The sequence below is a fragment of the Protopterus annectens genome, chromosome 8.part0 (assembly GCF_019279795.1).
Source record: "Protopterus annectens isolate FY-2018-M chromosome 8.part0, PAN1.0, whole genome shotgun sequence".
NCBI classification, from domain to species: Eukaryota; Metazoa; Chordata; order Ceratodontiformes; family Protopteridae; genus Protopterus; species Protopterus annectens.
The window spans coordinates 784,019,563-784,044,446 of record NC_056741.1 but is presented as its reverse complement, the minus strand read 5'-3'; the positions used below and the strand labels follow the sequence as shown (position 1 = coordinate 784,044,446).

The following is a 24,884-nucleotide window of genomic DNA, read 5'->3' as shown; positions in this document are numbered from 1 at the left end:
TGTATACATATATATATATATATATACATATACATATATATATATATATATATATATATATATATATATATATATATATATATATATATATATATATATATATATATATTTATTGTATTCACCCGCCAACTTGTAACTGTATGTCATTCCTTGTATGCAAGTGCATTTGTGTAGTTTTTTTTTGTATTAAAAAAATCAATAAAAGTTCTATTTGAAAAAAAAAAAAAAACTCTCTCATCAAAGTAAATAGGCAACTAAGAGGGCTAGTTAGGTCAAGTAAAGCCAGCTTTGAGGTTAAGATAGTTTCCCAGGTGAATGATAACCATAAGGCCTTTTTCATCTAGGTCAGAAACCTCAAGGGCAGCACACAGCAGTGTGCTGAACTGGTGATTAATGGTGCCAATTTCACCAAGCCTAGCGATATAGAAAACCTGTTAGTGGACAAATTCATTTGCAACTTTATCCCCCTCACCCCCAACCCTACCCTAAAACAGTACCCTCAAATCTAACCCCTCCAGCTATAACAAGGGAGAATGTACTGACATTGCTCACTAAAACCAAGAACACGGCGTCAGTGGGCCCCGATAATATCCCAGGATGCCTTCTGAAGAATCTAAAATACGACATATCAGGACCCTTGGAGTCATTATTTAACTATATAGTCTTAAAACAGGCGTTGTGCCACATGAATAGAAGATTGCAATGGTCATCACCCTTTATAATGGAGGATCTCCAACAGATCCTGGAAACTGCAGACCCTTTAGTCTGACTAGTCTTATTTGTAAAGCCTTGGAAATAATTATCATAGAAATTATCAACAAAGACATAGAAGACCTTCAGACACTGGATCCATCCCAGTTTGGCTTTGTCAAAGGAAGATCATGTCTACCGAACCTGGTGCGCTTCTTTGAAAATGACACTGAGGCAATGAAAATCGGTGCATACGGCCTACCTAGATCTGGTTAATGCATGTGATACAGCACCCCACTTGGGCATTTTCAACAAACTTATTGAACTAGTTATAAACTGCTGGATAGCTAGCTGGCTCACCGAGAGGACCTAGGAAGATAGAATTGATGAGCCCCCCCCCCAAAAAAAAAAGAGGCTGGTCACCAGTGGAGTCCCTGAGGCCTCCTCTACAAAAAGGCAGATCACTAGTGGAGTCCCCCCAGGGCTCTGTGCTAGGCCCAATCCTCTTTGGCATCTACTTCTCGGCTGTCAAAGCCAATTTCAAAGGCCTCTAGCTAACGGAGTTTGCAGATGATTGCAAACTGGTAGCAGTCATTAAATCCCCCCAAGACAAGAACACCCTTCAGGAAGGGCATTATAGTACCTTTTGGGAAATCGAGTAACTACATCATCAGTAAAATACCCCTAAAAGATGATTCACTAGTTAGGGATCTGGGAATTCATGCAGATAGGAACCTAAACTTTAACCAACGTAGTAAGAAGATCCTTCTATGTTGCTCAGCATAAAAGTAAGGGCATGGCATCTAGGTCCATAAAGGTCAGTATACCACTGTACTCAGCCCTCATCAGACCTGTTATAGAATATAATGTCTCCTTTGGTATGTACCCTACCAGACAAATGCAGCAACTGGCATATCCATAAAACTTCCTTACAAAAAGAATACAGGGAGTAAACACAATGTCCTACGTTAATTACCTCATGTCCAGTCTCTTTGCTTGATATCATTTAGACTTTTGAGAGGTGATCTTTGCCTGACATACAGAGCATCCTGGACTCTGGTTTGATGAACCTATTGCACATCTGCAAAACAAACAGCATCAGAGCTGCTATATTAAAGTACCTACATTTTGCCTGTGACAAGTAGGAGATGTTGGAGAGACAGATATGTTTCTCAGAAAATTCCCATTCTCTGGAACAGGCTCCCTATCCTTATTTGAGAGCAACTTGGACCAATGGATGAGTAATTGGAAATTCACACTGGTCTGGCACCTATGTCCTTGATGGACAGGGGCAGTCAGTAAATCAATTCATATATAATTCAAATTTGTAGGTCACATTTGGGTTGCCCATCTAGGCTTATAATGGCCATAGTGATTGTTAGCCTGGTACACGCCTATATACCTAGGCTTTCCATATTTCTTATCAGTTCCAGTTAGTGGCAAATGTATCAATTTTTCAGCACCCATTGGGCTCTTTATAAAGCCTTTCCTCTGCTGCATCACTATTTTCACATAGACCAGTAAGTCTATACCTTGCTTCTCTTTCCAACACTTCAGTCATTTTCATATTTTCCATTGGCCATGCTGCACCTGAGAAGCATTGTGTCAGTACCTCCATTCTCTGAAAAAAAGTGATTCTGTTCATTCCGTGCATCTGCAGGCAGCACAGATGAAAGCCTGTCAAGAGCTACAGTTTGTAGACCCCAATGAAGGCCAGTTCATGATCTTGGATGCCTCTAACTTAACTTGGAGAGAGCACACAGAGTCCCTTTGAGTCCACAGGACAAGGGTAGCAAGACCAAGGCCAGGCAAATCAGTCTTAAAGAGTTGTTAGCCATAATTTACGCTCTTCAGTTATTTGAATTGCTCTTGAGATCTAGATTCCAAATAGTGGTTACAGACAATACCATTGTTACATGGTACTCCAACAAACAATGGGGCAAACATTCTTATATCCTTTACAATTTAGCCATGATATCCTGTGAATTGATGTCAGTACAGAATTTGTATTTCTAGGCCCATTACATCTTTTTCTCTAGGTCTTTTGCATTCTTTTCTCTGGGCCTTTAACATCAAAATGTTCTAGCATATCATCTGTGTAGATCCACCTGATGGCATGATGAGTTCTTAACTCATTATATTCTGAGTGGATCAACAGTGAATCCCTATGAATCCATGGTTTTCCCTAGGCTCACTTTACTTTGGAATACTCCAAAGATAGACTGTATACTTCTCCACAAAACCAGCAGGCTCCAGGATTCTGTTTCAGATACCATTGCAAGGGAACCCTAGCAGCAGATGCAGCTATCAGTCCCTTAGAACAGAGGCCTTCTTATATGCCAACCTTCCGTTGCCCCTGATTGCTAGAGTAATGCAAAAGTCAGCTTGGAACAGGGCCATTCTATTTGTGATGCACTGCTGTGGCCAGGAGAATTAAGCAGAGAGTGACACCTGTTCACTTCCATTTTGCTGAAACTTCTGCCTTAACAGCTAGGAACACTGTTGCACCCTAATGTACCCATGTTTGCAGCTTGGAAAATAATATTCTAATCTAACATTGGGGCAGTTTTCCTCTAGAGATCTTGTGGATCATTAAGGTCAGGAAGCTCACACTAGAAAACTCTACCTAGAAAGTGGACCCGATTTTTCTTTTATTGTAGAGGGCATGGTTTACTGCCGGAAGTGGCATCTGTCTAATAAATCCACCTTATGTCATGACATAAATAAGAAAGGTATTGAACTAAATACATTTTTGTATGGGTATCTTCAGCTGTCTACTTGTAAACTGGCAAATGTAACTACAGCAACAACTAAGCTCAGAGATCTGTAGACTTTTTAAATGCAAATATGCTTGAACAAATTGCCCCCTGTTCTCATTAGAGGTGTTATCGTCTTCTTGTCACAAATATTTCCCCCAATTCACCACTCCACTTATTACCTCTCCCCTAGACAAACGTGACCACCTCACCATGATAATCTACCTGAAAACCTGCTTCACAGCTCCTAATAATGCTTCTACACTCAGGACTTACTCAAAAACAAGTACTTAATATATACTCATCTTATAATCAAAAATGGTGTAGTTCCCTAGCAACTTTTGTACCTGAGGCTGCTACCTACTTCTCTGTATTTTACTCTGCCTTGAATAGGTGTACTGAAGCATCTGCACCAGTCCGATGTAAGCACAGTGGCAAGTTTAAAACTAAACCCATATGGTGGGACTACCTTATCAGCAAACAGCAAAACAAAAAGAAAAGCTCTTGGTCATCTTCAGTGGATGTCCCCTTCATCATTATAAAATTAATTTAAAACTATTAAGCCCCTTTCTGTTAAACATACTGTTAGGAAAAGCAAGGCCAACTATAGACCTCAGGTTGTCACTTATTCAAAGGACAACCATAAGGCCTTCTTTAGCTGTATTAGGAAGCTTGCAAGTAACCAACAATTTTTACTGAATTTATCTGTACATGTGCCTCCTTCTGTGATCTTGAGGACATTGCTAATATTATTGAGAGAAAATTGTCTTCTAACTTCACCTAACCCATCCTCCCATCTGTACTCCCCATGTTCCCCTCACAGCCCTGAAATCACTTTACACCAAATCCTTTTTGCACTTTTCAGAATTAAAAAATACTAGTTTCATGAGTCCTGACAATGTTACTGAATGTCTGCTAAGAAGTATGAAGTCCCATCTAGCAAAACACCTCCATAAATTCCTTATCTTGAATCTCTCCACTGGCTACATCCCCAAGGTGTTGAGAACAGTTGAATGGTGTCCTTGCAAAAAGTTGGTCCCTTTGCTGACTCTGGGAATTACAGGCCTATTAGTTTCACCACTGTTATTTGTAAGAGTATGGAACATGTTATAGCTGAATTAACAAACAAATAAGCGTACTGGTTCCAGTGTTCAAGAACAAAGGGGGCATTCATAACTGTGGGCAGTACAGAGGTATCAAACTCCTGCCACATTACTTGAAAGTTCCTGGACAGGGTGACTGATAAATGAATATTAGCGTAATAGAAAGTAAGATGGGAGATGAGCAGTTTGGATTCAGATCAGGATGCAGCACAACTGACCCGATGTTTGCAATGAGACAGATAGCTGGGACGAAGCTAGAGATGAGGAAGGAGTCCAGCTGGGCATTTCTAGACTTTGAGAAAGCATATGACAAGGCCCCAAGAAAGGTGATTTGGCAGTCCTGTGGCAGTTTGAAGTCCAAGCTATGTACAACGATCCAATGACTCAAATACAAACGGTGTTTGTCTCACAGAGGAGTTCCCAGTGGGAGTGGGTGTTCATCAGGGTTCAGCTCTGAGCCCACTGCTGTTTTTACTGATGATGGATTATATTAGCGAAGAGGTTAGAGAGGACAGATCAACAAAGTTGCTTTATGCACAAGATGTGGCATTACAGGCAGATTCTGGGCAAGAACTTCAGCAAAGGATAGGGGAATGGAATGCAAAACTTGAAGGCACATAGGATGAAACTGGTAAGACAATTATAATGGCAGCAAATGAGGAAAATCAGAAAAAGCTAAAATTGAGATAGAAGGGAAACTAGTGGAACAGGTTACCAGCTTCAAGAATCTGGGAGAGTGGCTGAGGAGAATAGAAGTCTGAATGAGGAGGTCAAAGCTATAATCAGAGGGGCTGCAGCCAACTGGCACAGAGTGTCAGTCATAGTGTATGACAGAAGAATGTCTAAGAAGCTGAAAAATAAGTTGTATAAAACAGTGGTGCCTGTATGATACAGTAACCTGGGCATTTAAGACTGAGCAGTTGAGAAAGATAGAAGTTATGGAGATTAATTGCCTGAGATGGGTGGTATGATGCACACTGTGGGACAGACAAAGAAATAAGGATGTAAGAGCAGTAATTACTGAAAAGGTAAAAGTAAAAAAAAAAAAAGTTTGGGCAACACGTGCAGAAAAACAGAAGATAATTTGAGACAGACAGGAAGAAAGCAAGAGAATATGAGGGTATCCAGTAAAGAGTTGGATGGATTGTATGAGACAAGACCTCCGACATTCTGGTAGGAGAGTGACATTGAATAGACAGATATGGCAACTGTTGACATGACACCCCGACCCAGTGTAGAAATTGAGAAAAAAAGAGGCCAATGATGATGATAAACAAAAATATAAGTGACTTTATATCCTTGGATGCACAGGAGTTCAGTTTTGTAAAATGCAGATCATGCCTACTCAGCCTGGCTGACTTCTTTGAAAAGAGTTACTGAGGCCATGGATAAATGGCATACAGTCCACACTGCTTATCTAGACTTTGCCAAGGTGTTTGACACTAATCTCCATGTTGGGATTATTGACACATTCTCCCAATTTAACGTTAATCCATACATAGTTCAGTGGGTAAGTAACTGGCTGTCTGATAGAACCCATTCTATTAAGGCTGAGTGCATTTACTTTAGACTGAAAAGTGTCACCAGTGGGCAGTCCTTGGGTTTCTTCCTGTTTGATATATACTGTGCCATGAAAGCCGATATTAGTGGACTATGGCTAACCAGGTTTAATGATGATTGCAAACAGGGGGTGGTTGTCAAATCCCATTATGATGTGCAAATTCTCCAGCAAGGACAGACCAAACAAATGCTTGGTGTGTTAATCATTGACTTACCTGCAACACTAAGAAATCCATCATGGTTTCCTTTGTAAATCTAGCACTGTTGTTTCTTGACATATAGATACCTTACATTCAAATTTAAAACTGTTATCGTGGACTTTGGTACCTATGTTGGTAACAGATTGTCCTTTGACCACCATATCTCTTTGGTGGTTAAAAAAACTTTTTATCTTGCACAACATATCTTTCATGTTGTTCCTCAAGATCCAAAGAAGTTAAAGACCCATTTTTTTCATCCTTTATTAGAACCGTCATTGAATATAATGCAGTTTTTGGCATCTACATTACTAAGTAACAAAATCAACTCAAGAGACCCAGTGTTTCCTCGCCAAAAAGATCTGAACTCTCAGTGCCCTTAGCTACTTTGTTAAACTAAAAGCCCTGTGCCTGAAGTCAGTGTCATTCAGACTCCTGAGGGGTGATCTCTGTTTCATCTTCAGTGCTCTGAATGACCCAGCATCTTTGAATTTCCTCACCTAATTAGAACCAGTAGTAAAGTAAACACCCATTCTAGAGACCGAAACCTATACTACCAAATCAGCACCACCAGACAGCATGACAGATACCTGACTCAGCATATTCCCCATTTCCGGAAAAGGCCACATATTGAGCAGTGAACTTCTCTGACAACCTTTAAAACCACACTGGATGACTGGATAGGTCATTTCAGAAAGTCTGTTTATTGGGGACATTTAGTCACCAGTATTTGGTGATATAGATCAGCTTATTGATGATCCCCTTGGCTCTGTGCTTAGTAACAACCTATGAACTTTGTATAAAAAAGGCTGAATCTTACTATGTTCTCATTTTGCCTTTCCTTAGTAGCGCCTTTGACAGTTGTCAACACAGTAGAGCAATTTCTGAAGGGGATACTACATATGAACCACCCAGAAAAGCTTGAGCCTCCTCCATGTGGTTGGAACATTGACTTAGAAAAACTAATCCTTGCCACTTTCGAACCAGGGGCTTCATGGCTATTACTTCAGCCTAGTGGACGTCAGAATTGCAGGCCTTACTATGCTGAACAAACTGCGTAGACTTTCATGAGGACAAAACGGCCCTTAGAACTAGTCCCTCCTTTATATCAGAATGGTCTTGGAGCTGGCAGTGAATCATTAAATTCAAAACTTAAAACGGCTTTAACTAAAAAGCAGCCACTGTCATCCACTCGAAATAAAAAAGACAGAAATAATTTAGTTCTAAATAATTTCTGTCTTTTTTTATTTCAAGTGGATGATAGTGGCTGTTTTTTAGTTAGTGCCTGTGTTCCTTTTTAAGTTTTTTACAAACATTCCGTTTTTCAGTAGTCATTACATTCAGCTCCAAGAATTTTTCTCAATGCCCAGAACAAAAGAGAGAAGCTCTAGCACCTCTTGGATGCACAAAACACATCCTGAAATTATAGGGATATTATACTGACAGAACTAAATACTTCCCACAAACAAGTTTTGTTTGTTTCATGCCAAGTAAGCAGAGAAGACCAGTGACTAAGTGGTGAGTAGCTAGCCAGCTGCATTTCTTTCTGTTTTGGTCAGTGGAAAACTTACAAAGTCAGATTAAGGCTCAGTTATCAAGGGCAATAGCTGTTACTGCTGTCTTTTCTGGTTGTTTCCAACAAGAAGTGCATTTGATGCATGTACGTGCACAACCATTCATACCTTTTCTACACATTACAAGGTGGATATCCTTTCCAGGACCCAAGCAAGCTGTGCCACTGCATTTCTGTAGGGCATGTGTGCTTCCCTTGCCTTAGTCTGCAAACACTGCTGTCACTGCTTTAGTACTCTTCTCACATGTTGTGTATGGCACTGCTGCACTGATCCTTGCGCTGAGTTTAGTACACTGGCATGAGCATACTCATCATACCTGTAGAAGTTAGATTTTTAGGATCAGTGCTGCAGTATAGACTCCCTCCTTCCATCCAGTTTTAACTCTTTTGGGGCTCCAGTGTTGCTTTAAAGGAAGCTACTGTATTTTTACCATTGAGGCACCTTTTTGTTTCCCAGTTCCTTCCCTGTACATTGGTTAGGACAGACATTCAGTATGCATAGTTGTTGCAGATCATTTCAGTTGCTCATAAAGAACTGACGATGGTGCAGGCTTCTTTCTCCTTTATGTCATGTGATGTTTATCCTGTGGCTAACTTTTGCAGTCATTACTTCAGGGAACTGATTCTGACAGAGGGAAAAGTCTGGACCAGCCAGACTTTCAGAGCCAAGCTAGGCTAGCCCATATTCCCTCTTCCATAGATATCTCCTTACTCCTGGTATAAAGGTTAACATGCAGCCAGCCATCTTCATTTCTTTCATGCTGTGTACGTTGCATGTTGTACAAGGTATTTGATCAGTTTGTCAGATAAGTAACCCAGTCAGAGAACCTCCTTTCTTTTTTTGCAGATTTTGTAACCTTTATTTTCAGGATGTTGAATAATTGTTCTTTTATTTTAACTAGGTCTGATTTCCCTTGGGTGTTCTGATTTGATATGGAGGTATTGTGCATGCCACCTAGAAAGGAAAATGTGTCTGTCAATGACAGATTTTGTTTAAGGTTTAACATGACAAGTGTGTGGTATTCCCTGGTCTTGAGTCGTGGTGCAAGTACTTGGGAAATCTACCAGAAATTTAGAGGCCGAAGAACTTGAGTGCAAGAGGTAATTCCATCCAGGCTTACCTAAACAAAAATAGACTTGCAGCCTTGTAGCTAAAATTTGCTGTGTCATTTGATGGTAGCCTGCCAGATATCACCTCCTAAGGAATGGAGAGGTGGAAGGAGGAGCAAAAGGAGGCAAGTAAGCCAGGGGGCTGTCCTTGGGCCTTCTAGGTTTGAGGGCATCAGTAATGGGGAAGTGCTCAATAATCCCACTGGAACTAACTTTTACCTTGGCAGAGGCCTGTGGCATTGCCTCTCAGGGGGGCATCACACCTTCTGCAGAGCAGATTTCTCACCAGACTGAAATGCCACTAGACCTCACTAGAGAGATCAAGGATTTGTCTGTCCAGGAGTAATGTCTGCTAATCATGTAAAGACAGGGCAGTTTGCCTGTGCTTATCATGGAGGAGGATGTCTGTGCAGTGACTCATAAACCTGAACTTAGTGATGTCACCCCATAAAGCTCCTAGAACCCTGATGGCTGCAAAACATAGACCCCCTCTGAGGCTTGAACATCTACCAAGCACCCCTTGGCAGTTCTTCTGTCTACAGCCTATCCCTACCTGCTTTCCTTCCAGTACTGGGTTAAACTGGTGTAGGACTTTTTTCACTTCTTACAGTTTTCAACACAACTCAGAGAAGCTATCCAACTCTAAATTCATGATCTTGAAGATAATGCAGGACTCCTCACCAGAGAGACTGATTCACTGTGATCATTCTGAAATGGGAGGGGATGACCTTGACTATGCATCCCAGATGCCCTCATCTTTGGCTTATGATACAAAAAGTGAAAACAACATGTTCTTTGACTCTACACCAGAAGAAAATGGAAATTCATCCCTGGTTTGGCACCTGTGTCTCTAATGGACACAGGTAACCTGTAAATGGCTCTTCTCCTAGGCCCATGCTTACACTTATCAAGGGTATCAGAACTTGTCAGAGATTTGGGATGCATGGCTAGGCTTAAAAAGGCCCTTGTGGTCATTAGCCTAGTAAACACCTATGAACCTAAGAAGTAACATTTATGGATTCCCTGTCTATCGTGAGAGAGTATTTACAGTGGCAAACTCATGAGGTCTCTGGTTCCAAGAAGAAAGTTAAGGATTTCCTGGGGTTTGACCCACGTAAATCTGTTGCCATTCCTCCAGTTCAAGAACCCTTTCTGGATCTTTTTGAAACAAAAACATTGGATCTATTCTTCTGGAGCCTGTCTCTAAGAGACCTGACTGATTCTGTAGAGTGCAGGCTCCATACAATTTTGTTTACAAAAATCTCATAGCAAGTTTAGACATTGTGTTCTTGGAATTTGTTAAGGGAGGCTGATTGATGTTAGGTTGTAACACATTCCTTAAAGATAAGGGGGGTAGGTTGCTGGATAGATTGAAAAAAAAGTGCATGCTTCTGCAACATTGGCTTTCAGGGCCCTCAGTTGCCAGACTCACATTCTTAAGTTCTAAGACGAAGACCATGTCTTGAAACAACTGCTGGAAGGTTATAGGGGTTACGGGTTGAGGGCAGATGAACTGCTTTGATTCAGCAAGTCTAAGCAGTTCTGTAAGTAGGAAAACATGCTGTAAAATGTGGGTGTGATGCTGTGGGAGCATCATCCAAGAATGTTGCTATGGAAACACTCCTCAAAAAGGGACTCTTGGCTAAGGGTTCAGTCTGTGTTCAGAAATGTCAAATTTGTGCCCCTCTTGATAGAGAACTGCTCTTTTAGACCCCCAGCCCTATAATGTGTTCAGAAAGCTGGAGGGCAAGGCCAAGACAGTGGAGTCTGTTAAACAGATATTCCATCCCACTACCTGAGTACAATGGGAATTACTCTTTGTAAGCAAGACTCTTTATACAGATCAGGAAAAGGAAAACAGCCCAAGGATAGTAATGCTTTTCAGCAAAGGACGTGTCAGGTGGAGGACAGGGGGAAGCAGGTAATGAGGGACCATCAAGGTTCTTCCACCCCTTTCTCTCACAGAACCTTCCCCTATGGTAGGAGGCAAACTGTCATCTTGCTTCAACCAGTGGTTAAAATTAACTTCAGATAAATGGGTCCTGAAAGTTATCGCCAGGGAATGCAAGCTACAGTTTCTTTCAAAACCAAACTAGAAAGCAGTTCTCAAAGTACCAGCAGATCAAGAGAATCTCATAAAACCAATTTGTGAAGAAATGCTATCTCAGAGCAGTACGGAAAAAATTCTTACGGGACAGGAAGTGATAGGCTTCCATTTCAGAGTCTTCCCACTCCTCAGAAAGGATGAACACTGGAGACCAATCTTGTATCTTTCATGGTTTAACATGTTCCTCAAAATACCAAAGTTCAAAATGTTGACACCTCAGGCATTGCCCTCCATGTTAGCCTTCAGACATTCTTGGTTACTTTTGATCTAAAAGATACCCATCTCAATATCACTGTTTTCAGATTTCACAGAAATTTTCTAATGTTAGTGGTGGGGAAAATGTTGAATTTTCCGCCGTGTAGTTCTGGATTACCTTGCTCACATTTTGAGAGTAGATCTGAGTTTTTCTGTCATTATAGTCTACTTGGCTGCTATATTAAATTTCTGTTTGGGCAGTCATAATTCCTCTCTGACCCCCCTCAAGGTTTGTAAAGCATTTTGAGGGTAGCCTTTTTATTAGACCATTTTGTTAGACAACCAGTTCCACTATGGGATTTTGAAGTTTATGCTGCAACAGTTAACACAGCCTCACTTTGAATAGGCTTGCATGGCAGAGTTGTAGTTCCTCTCCTAGAAAACCATTTTTCTTGTGGAAGTTACTTTGGCTAGGCATATTTCCAAATTTTAGGCCCCATGTGTTGATCTCTATATTGAGAATTCTAAAAGGACTGGATAGTATTATGTACTTGTCCTAATCTACTGTTTGTGGTTTTCCTGTTATGTAGTTGTCATAATCTACTATTTGTGTTAGACTACTCATATATCACCATATGTATATGACCAACTGCAGAAATATCTGTGTATGTGTACTGTCCTTCCATGTGTGGCACATGTTGCAGCAGAAAAGGGTCTTTGCATTAGTTCACTTACATAATTAATACATTAAATAAATAAGTAAATTAATTGAATGTACTACTCCTTCATTTTTTTCCTAACTTGAGACCTGAGACTACTATCCATCATACTCATAAACTGCTTGCTTTCATTCTGAACTGTTCAAACAAGGGTGTATATTTGCTTCATTTAGATGGTTGTAGATGGGTGCAATTTTTCCTACATTGTACAAAAAGAAAAAAACTTGAGGCACAGTTATTTTGTCTCTTTTTTTGCAGCTAACAAACTGGGGCAACGTTTTCCGAGGTATATTTGTCCAGAGAGATGTCAGATTGTGTTCAGTTTGCTTATGAGAAACACAGTAACTCTTGTAGCAGGAAAGCCTTCAGCACACTTAACTAGAGAAATGCATCTGTAGCTATTTATGCAACAGCTGCTACATGGGCCTTGATGGACACATTTACATTACAAGCTGGGTGTAATTTCCAGTTCGTATGTGAACTTTGAGGCTGCTGTCACTCGAGGAATCCTGTCCTGAGACCTCAAAACTTTGGTCTCTGGAGACTGTACCAGCATTAAGAGGAGGCTGAAGCAGACCATCCTTCTGTATTATTCCTCAACACCATACCCATCTCTTGTTTGATTGGGTATAGTTTGGTAGACATTAATGCAAGTGATGTACAAATCCTTTTTTAAAATGTTTTCTAAATAAAATGTGAATAGCAACAGAACCAAAAATTTCACATTTGTAGAGGGTAAGTTAGCAAATTAACAGTGCCTGTGTGCAAGTCTTCAAAGTTATTTTAGCATTCTAGAGACTTCCAGTAGAGCAGTGACAGTACGCTTAATGAAAGTGTATGCTGAAACATCTTCAGATTACTTGAAATAACATTTGAAGATTAATCACTCTAACGTAGTTAGCTGCTTAGTTGATTTAAATGTGAAAGTTAATGAAGTGGCTAGGGCCTTGGTTATTTTAAGTTATAAATGTGGACAGAATAAATGGATGCCAGGCTTACTGTTTGTCAAGTTTTAGGTTCCAAGTCTTGAGTCACCCCCCCCCCCCCCCGAGAATATTGTTTGAACAATTAGGAGTATCCTAAGCATTTTTGTTAAAATTTGTGGTGTTCATTTCATGTATTGTTTACAAAAACTGTGTGTTTTTAAAGCTGTTGTTGTACGATCTGTCAATTTTAATTTATGTATTTGTTATTTATTTGATAACTGGTAAAACGCCTGATCTGAAGATCCTTTTTAACTATGACCTAGGCCATAGGTAGAAGGGCACTGTCAAATCATACCACACAGTCAACATATCCTGTACAGAAAGTGTTCTTAAGTTCCAATTTTATGACTTTCTTCACAGGTATAAAGCAACCTTTCATCAGTGTGAAGTATGCAAAAAGGTATTCAAAGGAAAATCAAGTTTGGAAATGCACTTTAGGACACACTCGGGTAAGTACTGATTATTGTTTTTATTTTTATTATTATTATTTATTTATTTTTAGATATTTTGCCCCTGATGCTTGCCAATCATCAGCCCCCTCCTGGTTAAGCACCCATTAAACTTTTTCCATCACCAGGGTAAGGTGATACAACCCTTTTAGTTTTCTAGTACTACAGTTAAGAGAAGACTCTGAGAAGACTGCTTCTTTCCCTGGATTTTCAGCTGCTGAGCTCAGATAAGAAACCCTTTTAAGTTTTATATCCACACTGTCCCTTTTTCTAATAGTGCTTCAACAGTGTATTCTGCTGCTTTGACTTTTTTCTGATTAGAAATTTAGTACATGCTTGTTTTTATTTTGACTAGCATGGTAAAGCCTGGGTATTGATTAAAAGCTTCATTTGGAAGTTTTGACAGGTAAAGTTGCTGACATAGCAGTTATTTTTTTCTTTGGGGTTATGCTTATTTGAAGTAATTAAGCAGGATTACAGCATTTTAAACTTTTTTCATTTAAATTGAAATTTTGGTGCCATTTTGTATGTTATCCTCTGACGGGGATTTTTTTTACTAGTTTATGATGTATTTCTTGTCTAATACTGTTTTAGGCAGTATCCTTTCATTTTTTTTCAGTTTACTATTTCCTTGTTACAGAGTCTGAGGTTCACCAATAAACTTCCAGAAATCAGCTTGGATGCCTTCTCAGGATCATATTTTCCTCGGTTGCAGGCTCCAGACTATCCCCATGGTGGCATCTCTAACAGCCCCAAGGCCATGTCTCTCACTGCCTTTTTCCAGTCTCTTCTTCCCATGGATTCACACATGGCTAAGGAATTTCTCTGGGTTTTCAGTTTCATGGCTTCCACCATTCCCATGCTGCCTCTGGCCAGGCTCCACATGAGAAAGCTTCAGTGGTACTGTAGCTTCAGCATTACCTCCCCTGGACTTCCTGGTACCCCTCCTTCCTCCCGTCTCAAGCTCGAGCTTCAGTGGTGGATTCATCAACTTAGTTTCTCAACCTGGGGCTTCTTTTCCAATCTCCAGCTCCCACTCAGGAACTCTTTACATACATCTCAAACAGAGCATGGGAGGCCTCCTTCAGCCCCCTCAAGTTTCAGGGTCTCTGGCCTCTTTATCAGTGGTCAGATCACATCAGTATAAAGGAGATGAAGGCTCTGCTTCTGGCTGTTTAGGCTTTTCACTCCCTCTTTCATCCCAGGCCCCTCAAGTTTTTCATAGACAATGCAACAGTGATGTGGGGATACAAGGGTCCTATCTTCTTTGCAGACTAGCTGTTCAGGTCTGGCATCTAGCTGTCCAGTATCAAGTGACTCTTCAGGCAGTTTACATTATCTCAGAGCACAATCTAGTGGCAGACTATTTGAGCAGGTCCAGCACACATGCTCACAAATGGTAACTTCAAAGAGATGTGTTCCTGGACATTGTCCATTTATTGGGTATTCCTCAGGTGGATCTTCTTCCCCCATTCTGAACAGACAGCTTCCTCAGTTTTATACCAGAGTCCCAAGTCCTCTGGCTAGGAAAAGTGGACACCCTGCCTTTTCCTTGGAAGGGGATGTTTCTGTATGCCTTCCCTCCCCCTCCTCTCTTACCACAAGTCTTGAACAAGATCATTCAGGACTTTCCCAAAATCTTGCTAATGACTCCCTTTTGGCCCAGACAGCATTGGTTTCCCCATTTTCTCACTTGGCAGTCATCAGAAATTATCTCACCAGGTGGATCTTCTCACACAAGATCAGGGGTCTTTTATCCATCCTCATTTGTCCACTCTTCAACTCATGCTCTGAGTGATAGGAGTTTGAGCCCTTTTAGGCACGTCTTTTCTAAGGACTTGCTTCGGGTTTTGCAGGAGGCCTGGAAACCCACCAGGAAATCATATCTGTCCAAATGGAAGGATTTTCTGCTTGATGCCTCTCTGTCCATCAGGTTCCCCTATCTGTGGAGGTTCCTCTGGTTCTCTGTTGTTTGTGTGATCTTTTCCATGCTAGGTTAGCATATTCTTCACTTAAATATCACCTGTCATTAACTTCTGCTTGTTTGCACTTAGATTCTCCTTTGGCTTCTAAATATAAGGTCAAGCAGTTTCTTAAAGATGTTCTTCATATTGGGTCTCCCAGGATGCTCATTCCACCTTCTTGGGACCTCAGATTTGTTCTTAAAAAATTGACTCAAGCTCCTTTTGAGCCTGCTTCTTCAGCTTCCTTACATCATTGTACTTGGAAGACTATTCTCCCTTTGGTTCTCACTTCAGCCAAGAGAGTCTCTGAACTTCAGGCTGTCATAACCATTCCTCTTTTCCTGATTTTCCACAGAAACAGTGTGTCTCTTCATACTAATCCTTCTTTTACTCCCAGAGTGAGTAATGAGATTTCCCTTAATCAGCGAATTCATCTTCCTTTTTTCCTTTCTCCACAGTCTGCCAGTGAGAAGGTTCTTCACAGCTTGCATTTTCATAGACAGTTGAGGTAGTATTTGGACAAAACTAAAGTTATTTGCAAATATGAGCAATTTTTTTTCCTTTCATCTTAGTTCTTTGGGGTTGGCTATTACTAAGCAAACCATCTCTTCCTAGACTTCTAAGGCCATTTATGTTTGTCATTCTTTTCATGGAAAATGTCTTTCCTCATCAGTAAAAGCTCATTCTACTTGGGCTGTTGCCTCTTCTGGTACTTTTTTTCAAGGGTCTGGATACCAGTTCCATCCTTGAGGCTGCTACTTGGTTCTCTGTTCATACTTTCACTAAGCATTACAAGTTGGATGTTATTTCCAGGGCCAGAGCTAGTTTTGTCAGGGCTATCCTGCATGGGTTTCTGGAGGGCTCTTCTGTGCCATCCTCCTCCCAGGCTTCCTCTTGAGCTTTTGTACTCTTAATTAGGTTATGAATACTGCAACAGTGTTATGGAAGGACATAGTACAGTTGTGTAAAATTTTACCATAACAGTAGATGTCGTTCTCATCACTATTGCAGTATTTGCTCCCTCGTCCTTACCCCTCTGTTCTAGCCGTCTTTTCTGCCCTCCTGGCCAAGGAGCTCTTCTCCTTTTACTCCTTCTGGATGCACATGTTTTTCCTTCTTCCCTATGGATATTATTTTCCTCCTGGAGCTTTTCCAATTCTGAGTGTGTGCATCTGTTTGTCACCTTTATGCCCTACTCCTTGCGTGGTGAGCATATGTGTGACATACAGAGCCTATAAGTACTATTGGCTTTGATAAACTGGCCGGATGTTGAGCTATCCTTGGCAGGATATCCCTTAGGTTATGAATAGTGCAACAGTGAAGGATGTCTATTATTATGGTAAGATTAAACACAACTGTGCTTTCCAGTATTCACCAGCTACTATCCAAGAGCTATGCCTGTCTTAGGCCTGTTTGTAATCTTTCCCTATTCCTATTCTAATTCCAGTATGTTCCGTTAGGTATATTTCTGGTTCAAGCTTAATACTAAAACCATTTCTTCCCCTGAAGTAACTCCTTTTAGAGAAAGAAATTGAGTCCATTCCTGTCACAGTATTAGAAACCCAAAGTGAAATTAAAAAAGACAGAACAAATCTTTTAGTAGAGCAATATTCTTTGACCCTGGTAAGGCATTTGATTGATGAGACTGAATCAGTTAATTAACACCTCCCAGTAATGCAACTAATGTTTCTTGGTGTTGGAGGCATTACTCTACTGTGTCTTGCCAGCTGTTTAACTAATCAATCAGCCATGATGTGTGCGTGCAAACAAAACATCATCCAACTCCTTCATGCTACAGAGATGGTTTCATCAAGGATGTATTCTTGGAGAACTCCCCTGCACCATATTCATAAAAAGCAGCTTGTTTACTCTTAGTGGGGAAACAGTGTACGCTATTCTGCCATCACTGTTCTCACCAGGTCTGACATAACTACAGTTATAGTCAAGTTAATGTTATAAGATAACCTATCCATCATCTCCTATGTCTCTGAAAATAAGCTGACATTGAATAGTAACAAAAGAAAGCCTCTAGGTTGGGAGTTGGCATAATGGTTAAGGCATTTATCGTAGACGCAAGGTGTAGTGTTTGATTCTCAAATGAGATAATTGCTTAGGCTTAAAATGACCCATGAGAGCAGTTGGCCTGATAATAACTTATGAACCTAGAACGTCCAGTACCTTTTACAGCTCTAGCTCAGGTTCAGTCTTCCTGCTGCTTCCTAGCACTTTCCCTGATGTAGCCACATCACCAGCCAATGAAGGGAATAGTGGAATTTACAGGATCTTGCGTTCTACCTTTCCCACATCTCGATGTCTGGCTACATGCAATTACATGTACATAAGGTAATGTATCATCAAAGTCATTACCTATTAAAACATTTACTGTGATATTATAGAACACTGCCACCTCTTTGTTTCCCTTTCCAAGTCCAAATGAACCTATATCAGTGGTGCCTGAAAAGATGTCATTTCCATGGCCCTAAATGGAATGACCTGCCTGGAAATTAATGATTTTCTTTTGACAGCTACTGACTTAGCAGTAGTTATACCTGAAGCCGTTTCACTGTTAGGGTAGGGTAGAGATCCTTGTGGTAATCTGAAGCAGCTGCTGTTTCAAGACAAACAATGTGCCGCTGCCTCTGTTAGTTCCCTCATGTTTTTTTTTGGTTTCCACCACTGCCCTCTGTTTTTCTTTTATATTCTGTAAACATTTTCCTATGAACTTCTGGAGTAAATTTAAAAAGTTCAGATAAACAGTGTTTAACAGTGTCATAAATACAACAATCCACATTGTCCATTTTAGTTAATGGACTGAGTGCCTTACTTGTGTGAACAGGGGTTAAAAACCTCATGCATTGCCCCTGGTCAGTTTGGTGATGATTAGACACCCCTTCAAATGCCCAAACAAAACTGTCAAAGATATCCCCATCTTCATATTGTGGAAAAAGTTTGTGATGACGTTGGCAACCATGGTTCAGATTTCACCCCATTACTCCATGCTTTGGATAAAGAGCCAGCGCCTGCCTCTCATTCTAGCATTTATTTTCCCTTTTTGCGGCTTTGATCTCATCATTATTTCTTTTTTCTTTCGTGTCACTCTTTTTGCTCCTCAGGCTGTTTCACTCTGTCAGCTTCTTCAATTCCATTGCTAGTGCCACTTTTTTTTTAGTTCACTTGAGATAATCTGGGATGGTTTGAGCTGCTATGTTGCATGATGTGTACTTACAACCATTATCAGACCATCTCCACTTGCAGTGGCTTGAGTCTTAGCTGCACTGAAAGTAGTTATCTTGCCATAACCTGGTCATAGCATTGTACACAATTCATATTGCTTTTTACTCTGTAGTAGCTGTCACCAAAAATCAGTCACCTTTGAACTGACACTAACACCCGAACTCACAAAGGGTAAAATAAGACTAAAAGACTTCTCCAAGGCAAACTATACCCTCTTAGGTGAAGGTATAAATGCATTCCAAGCCCCACCCCAAGCTGAAAGTGGTAATTACGCCGAAGCTTACACTAAAGCCCTCTACAGTCACTTGCATAAGTGTATAAATTTGGCTAGAATAAAAGCCAGAGCCCTAAGTAAAATCAAGCTGCCGTGGTGGACTTCCAGCATCAGCAAACTCTACAATAAACACAAAAAGTTGCTGTCCAAGAAAACAAAGACAAGGCCCCAACAATGGAAAAGCACCTTCCTCAGCCTTAACAGGCTAATAGGACAACTTATCAAATCGTTCAAGAGCTCCTTTGAGAGAAAACTAGCAAGTACTGTCAAGGATAACCATAAGGCCTTTTACAGCTATGTACGTAACCTAAAGGGTAAGACCCAAGCATGTGCAGAACTGGTGGCCAGCAGCATCACACACACTGACCCCACAGAGATAGCGAACCTGCTAGCGCATAGGTGTGGTGAAAATTTCACTCCTTTATCCTCTCCTAACTTACAACAAACCCACCCCCAAACTTCCCCCACATTACAAATCTGGAAAGCAGGTCCTGAAAGCCCTGTCCAAGGAAAAAACATGGCCTCTATGGGACCCGAGGACATCCCAGGCTGTTTTCTAAACAGGTAAAACATGAACTAGCATGACCACTAAGTACTCTTTTCAATCATAGCCTAACCATGGGCTTTGTTCCTGCAGAATGGAGAACAGCTACAGTTGTTCCCCTCCACAAAGGTGGCCTAGCAACAGACCTGGGAAATTACAGACCCATAAGCCTGACCAGCCTGATCTGTAAGGCCATGGAACGTATCATTATGTACCTCATAAATAAAGACATAGGTGACCTCCAAATCCTGGACCCTACCCAACTCGGGTACATGAAGGGAAGATCCTGCCTGTTAAATCTGGTGGATTTCTTTGAAAGTGTGACCAAGGCCATTGATGAGGGCAAATCTGTGCACACACCATACCTCGACTTGGCAGAGGCTTTTGACACAATCCCACATTCAGGCATTACCGATAAACTTAGCAAACTGTATGTAAAACCTGTTCATTGTAAGATGGATTGCCAACAGGCTCGCAAACCGGACACACAGTATCAAAGTGGATGACTCCACATGAACCAGCAGACCTGTTATCAGTGGGGTGCCACAGGGGTCAGTGCTGGGCCCTTACTGTTTGGCATATACTTCTCAGAAGTTCAAGTCAAAACTGTGGCTGACTAAGTTTGCAGGTGACTGCAAGCTAGGTGCAGTCATTGAATCCCTAAATGATGTCTGTATACTCCAGTATGGTCTCACACAAACCAACAACTGGTGTATTAGTCACGGTCTCAAACCGAATGCAAAGAAATGCATCATCATTCCCTTCAGCACAAACAATTTCCCTTCACACTATCAAATCAATAACAATACTCTAAGTACCCATGAAGTGGTAAGGGACCTGGGATCACAGGGTGACTGCGACCTTAACTTCGAACACCACATGTCTACTGTTGTAAGGAAAGCTTTCCATGTAGTTCATTTGATTAGTAAAGGCGTCGCCTTGAGAGCAAAAGAAGTTATAAGCTCCCTATACTTGGCCCATATCCAGTCCATAATTGAGTATAATGCCCCATTTGGGATGTACCGTACTAAGTATCTACAGCAATTAGAGAGACCTCAGAGGTTTCTAACAAAGAAAATCAAGGGTCTCCAGCATGTACCTTACACAGACTGACTAAAATGCCTGTCACTATACTCTGTATCGTAAAGACTTCCTAGGGGAGTCTTATGCCTGACCTGCAGAGCAACCCAAGACCCAAACCTAATGAACTTACTGCATATCTGAAAATCAAATGGGTCTAGGGCTACCTGTTCCAGGGACGTAAATATGACCTTTGACTTAAATAGGACATGCTGGAGGGACAGATTTATCTCCCAGTGACTTCCACGTCTTTGGAACAGGCTACCTGTTCATTTGAAATAGAGCACCTCTATGACACTGTTCAAGAGGAACCTGGATGAGTGGATGGGGCACCATAAATTCTTACCGGGGATAGCGCCTGGACATAGGTAGTTATCACTAAATGCAATCTTGGGTATCAACTAGTACCTCTACTGTATTACATTGGGTTCAAACAGCTAGGCTTAAAATGACCTGTAGGTCGATAGCCTAGTAATCGCCAATGATCCTATGATAATAAACAATAGGCAGTACCATATTCCCCACTATGAACCCACCTAAGAAGTTTAAATATCTGTGGGTGTGTGTTCAATAAGTAGGCTGTGATTCTGACAAATAAATGGCTTCAGAATGTACAGTATGAAATAGGTGTACTCACTCCATGCCTGGAAAGGCAGGCCAACCTTTCTTGACACTGACAGCAATTCTTCACAATGGCCTCCAGAGCTGTGTGACCAAAAAAGATACACATGTAAGTACACTGCACTGTATGTACACATGTAAGTACAGTGCAATGCAGTTCAGTTCATACTGGCATGATAATTATTTTAAAATAAATGTTTGAAATCTACTTACTGCACATCTCAAGAAGTAACCTGTCTTTTGAAACAGTTTCAGGCATCCAATTTGTACTGTGGGCACTTATTAGAGTCCCCCAGCAGAAGGTCCTGGTGTTCTTTATGCAGGAAATGGAGAAGATTTTACTCTCCTGAGAACACCACCAGGGTGTGCTGCAAGTACCAGTACCTTCTGAAGCCATGGCCATTCACCAGGTCTTCCACCAGAGAATATTGGCTGGTACCTCATGGTCATGCCTGTTTCCCACTATGAGAATTATGGGATCAACATAGAGCATCTCAGTAGTGCGGTCAGTGACAGGGTTTGAGATGGACCATGCCATTTTGGAACTTGTACAATACAGGGTTAGAGGTGTGAAATATAGCAACCAGAGTGAAGCTGTATTGCATATCATGCATGTTTTACCCTGATAGTGCTTTTTGGTGATTCCTTGCATAACAGGATGAAACTAGGTGTGTGTGTGTGTGTGTGTGTGTGTGTGTGTGTGTGTGTGTGTGTGTGTGTGTGTGTGTGTGTGTGTGTGTGACCACAGCAGATATTTCCCTGTGATGTCCTAGTGGAATGGCATGTGGCAGACCATGCACGAGAAAGTACTCTGATGTGAAGGGTATGAAGTTGCCTACAGGTAGAAGAGGACATCCATGAGGTCATGACAGTGGCAAGTCTGGGAAATGAAGTTATTCTCTGTCACACATCACACCTGCTTCTATCCAGGACTGATCCCTTGAAACTCCTTAGATGTCTGATGTTCATCGTGCATACAGCTGCAGTAATTACAGATGGGTTCTCTGCCATCAGGCGGGTCCTCGGTCGGCCGAATTCCAAAGTCTAGGTCCGGCGTCGGTTGTTGTCGCTTTCTTTCCTTACGTCAATGCGACATGGGTATATAAGACACAGCCGACGCCATGTTCTTCAGTCTTTTTTGCCGCGCGGTGCCCGAAGCAGAAGCAGTTCGCAAGTGCCGGTCGGCCAGCTCCTGAAATTACGGAAATTTGGAAACCGAAGTCTTCTTTAAAGCTAAGTACCCCATTGGGGAAACTTTTCTTGCCTCAGACCGATGTCAGACAAAGTTAACAATTGTATTTCTTGTGGGAAGCAAATACCGCATAAGGATTTCCATTCCCTCTGTATACCTTGTTTAGGCCCAGACCACGACGTCTCAGGCTGTCGCTTTTGTGCTACGTTCAATAAACGCACTATTAAGCGTCGGGCGGAGTTCGCCCAACACTTTTTTGGTAAAACTTTTAATTATAAGATGTCGTCGGAGACTCCGACTACCATTTTGTCTAAAAAACGCAAGGACAAAGACCGACACACGAGGTCCGCGGTCTCCACCGACACCACGCCAAAACCGGCTACACGTGGTCCGGTTCTCAGCGAGGCGCCTACGCAGCCCATGACTACCGACAACCCTTCTCGGGCGGTGTCTTCTGTAACTGAGACTGCAGGTTCCTCGGCCCACACCTTGACTACTACCGAAGCCACTGTGAGTGTTGAGCCTCTTAATGTGGACAGGTCCACTTCCACCCAGGGTGTCTTCAGACCTTCTTCTTCCTTTTCCATAAAGGCCTTTACTAAGTCTAAATCAGCCATGCATCCCAAGAGGCCTGCTGCACAGGGCCCATCTCCAGGCCCCATGCCTAAAAAACAAATGCTCAAAATGGCTGTGGATTTAATTACTCTTATCAGAGGTTCCCAACCCCCTCCAGACAAGAGACCCAGAGTGGAGGAAGATTCTCCCTCTTCCGAACAGGGCTCCATTATTTCAGAACATTCTGATGAAGAGGAGCATTCATACTCCCCTTATGAAGATTCTGATGCAGAGCAGTCCATCCCTTCTGTATCCCCCCCAGAGGACCTTTCTTTCGGGGAAACCTTGCATACCTTGAGGGAACATTTCCATTGGGAAGGCCAAGATTTTTCCGATTCTAAGAAAAGGCTGAGGGAATTTCTTTTGCTTCCTCAGCACAGACCTCTGGCGATACCTCCTGTCTTGGACATACTTGATGATGTTTACTCGGAGGCTTCCCTTAATCCGGATTCCCTGCCTCCTGCTCCAGTCAAGCCTGATAGGTACTACAGAGTTCCTAACTCTCACCAATTTCTTTACAAAAGCCATAATGCTGACCCTGAAACCATTTCTCAAGGCCCCAAGGGAATCAAGGCCTCTACTGCTAAGAATCCATTACCTTCCGAGAGAGAGTCTAGATCCTTAGAAAGGTGGGGAAAAAAGGTATATACCTCGGCCACCCTAGCCATGAGGGCCTCAAATTGTCAGTTCCATATGCTTAAATATCAGCAGTTTCTGTTATCACAGTTAAAGAATAAAATGTCAAATAAAATGTCACAACCTGAACAACCAGATTTGAAGGAGTTACAGGATATGATTCATGGTGCAGAACAAGTGGGTAAGCACACCTTACAATGTGGCTATGATGCTCTAGAGGCCTCAAGTAGAGCTGCGGCTACAGGATCAGTCATTCGTAGACATGCTTGGCTTAGGGAACAAACCTTGCCTGATCATGTTAAAGCTAAACTACTAGATGCTCCTTTACAAAAGGATGTATTATTTGGTACTAATGCTGAGGAGATACTACGGAAAATGGAAGAAAAAGCTAAATCTATGCAAACTGTCAAAGCCTTTCTACAAGTACAACCACCACGTTTTAGCAGAAATTGGCCTTCAAAAAACTGGTCCTTTCCAGCAACGGACAAGCCCCAAAGAGGTAGATACAGGCGCACAAGGGGCAGAGGACAATCTCAAGGATCATATAGAGGCAGACAATGGCAATCTCCAGCACCAAAAGGTGGCGAAGACAGTGCACAACAATACAGGAAACAAACCCAATGACTTTCCCCTTTGCAGTCCAAGCGGGGCTCAGGTGGCAGCACCCTTGGGAGGAAAGCTGGCACTATTTTCAAACAATTGGCATATTGTCACAAAAGACAAATGGATCCTGGACATTATAAACAGAGGCTACAGATTTCATTTTCACACTCTTCCAAAAATGAGAGGCATGCCGAACCTGCCACACAATCAAAGGGCAGAGGCTCAAATACAAATTTCAAAGCTCATGGGCATGAAAGCTATTCAAGAGGTACCTATGCACGAACAAGGTCAAGGCTTTTATTCCAGACTATTCCAGGTACCAAGGAAGGGAACCAATTGGAGACCCATTTTGGACTTATCCATCCTAAACACTTTTCTACTTGTACCAAAATTCAAGATGCTCACCTTACAGCAGCTTCTTCCCATGCTGGGCAAGGAGTCTTGGCTGGTAACATTGGACCTCAAGGAGGCATACCTGCATGTCCCAATCAGACAAAGTTGCAGAAGATACCTCAGATTTCTTGCAGGTTCAATCCACTATCAATTCTCTGCATTGCCCTTTGGCTTATCTACTGCGCCCAGAGTATTCACAAAATGCCTGGCATCAGTAATTGCCTACTGCAGACTTCAAGGGATACAGATTTACCCTTATTTGGATGATTGCCTGATCCAAGCG

General features: G+C 41.7%; 1 protein-coding gene across 2 annotated transcripts in view; it reads left to right on the top strand.

Moving 5' to 3' along the window:
• The window catches only part of ZBTB41 (zinc finger and BTB domain containing 41), a 660,593-nt gene that overhangs the window by 623,862 nt on the left and 11,847 nt on the right, over positions 1 to 24,884 (top strand). For both annotated transcript variants that reach the window (XM_044080254.1, XM_044080256.1), the window contains one exon: positions 13,357 to 13,445. In XM_044080254.1, coding sequence (XP_043936189.1) covers positions 13,357 to 13,445 — 89 coding nt within the window. The remainder of the gene's footprint in view (positions 1 to 13,356; positions 13,446 to 24,884) is intronic.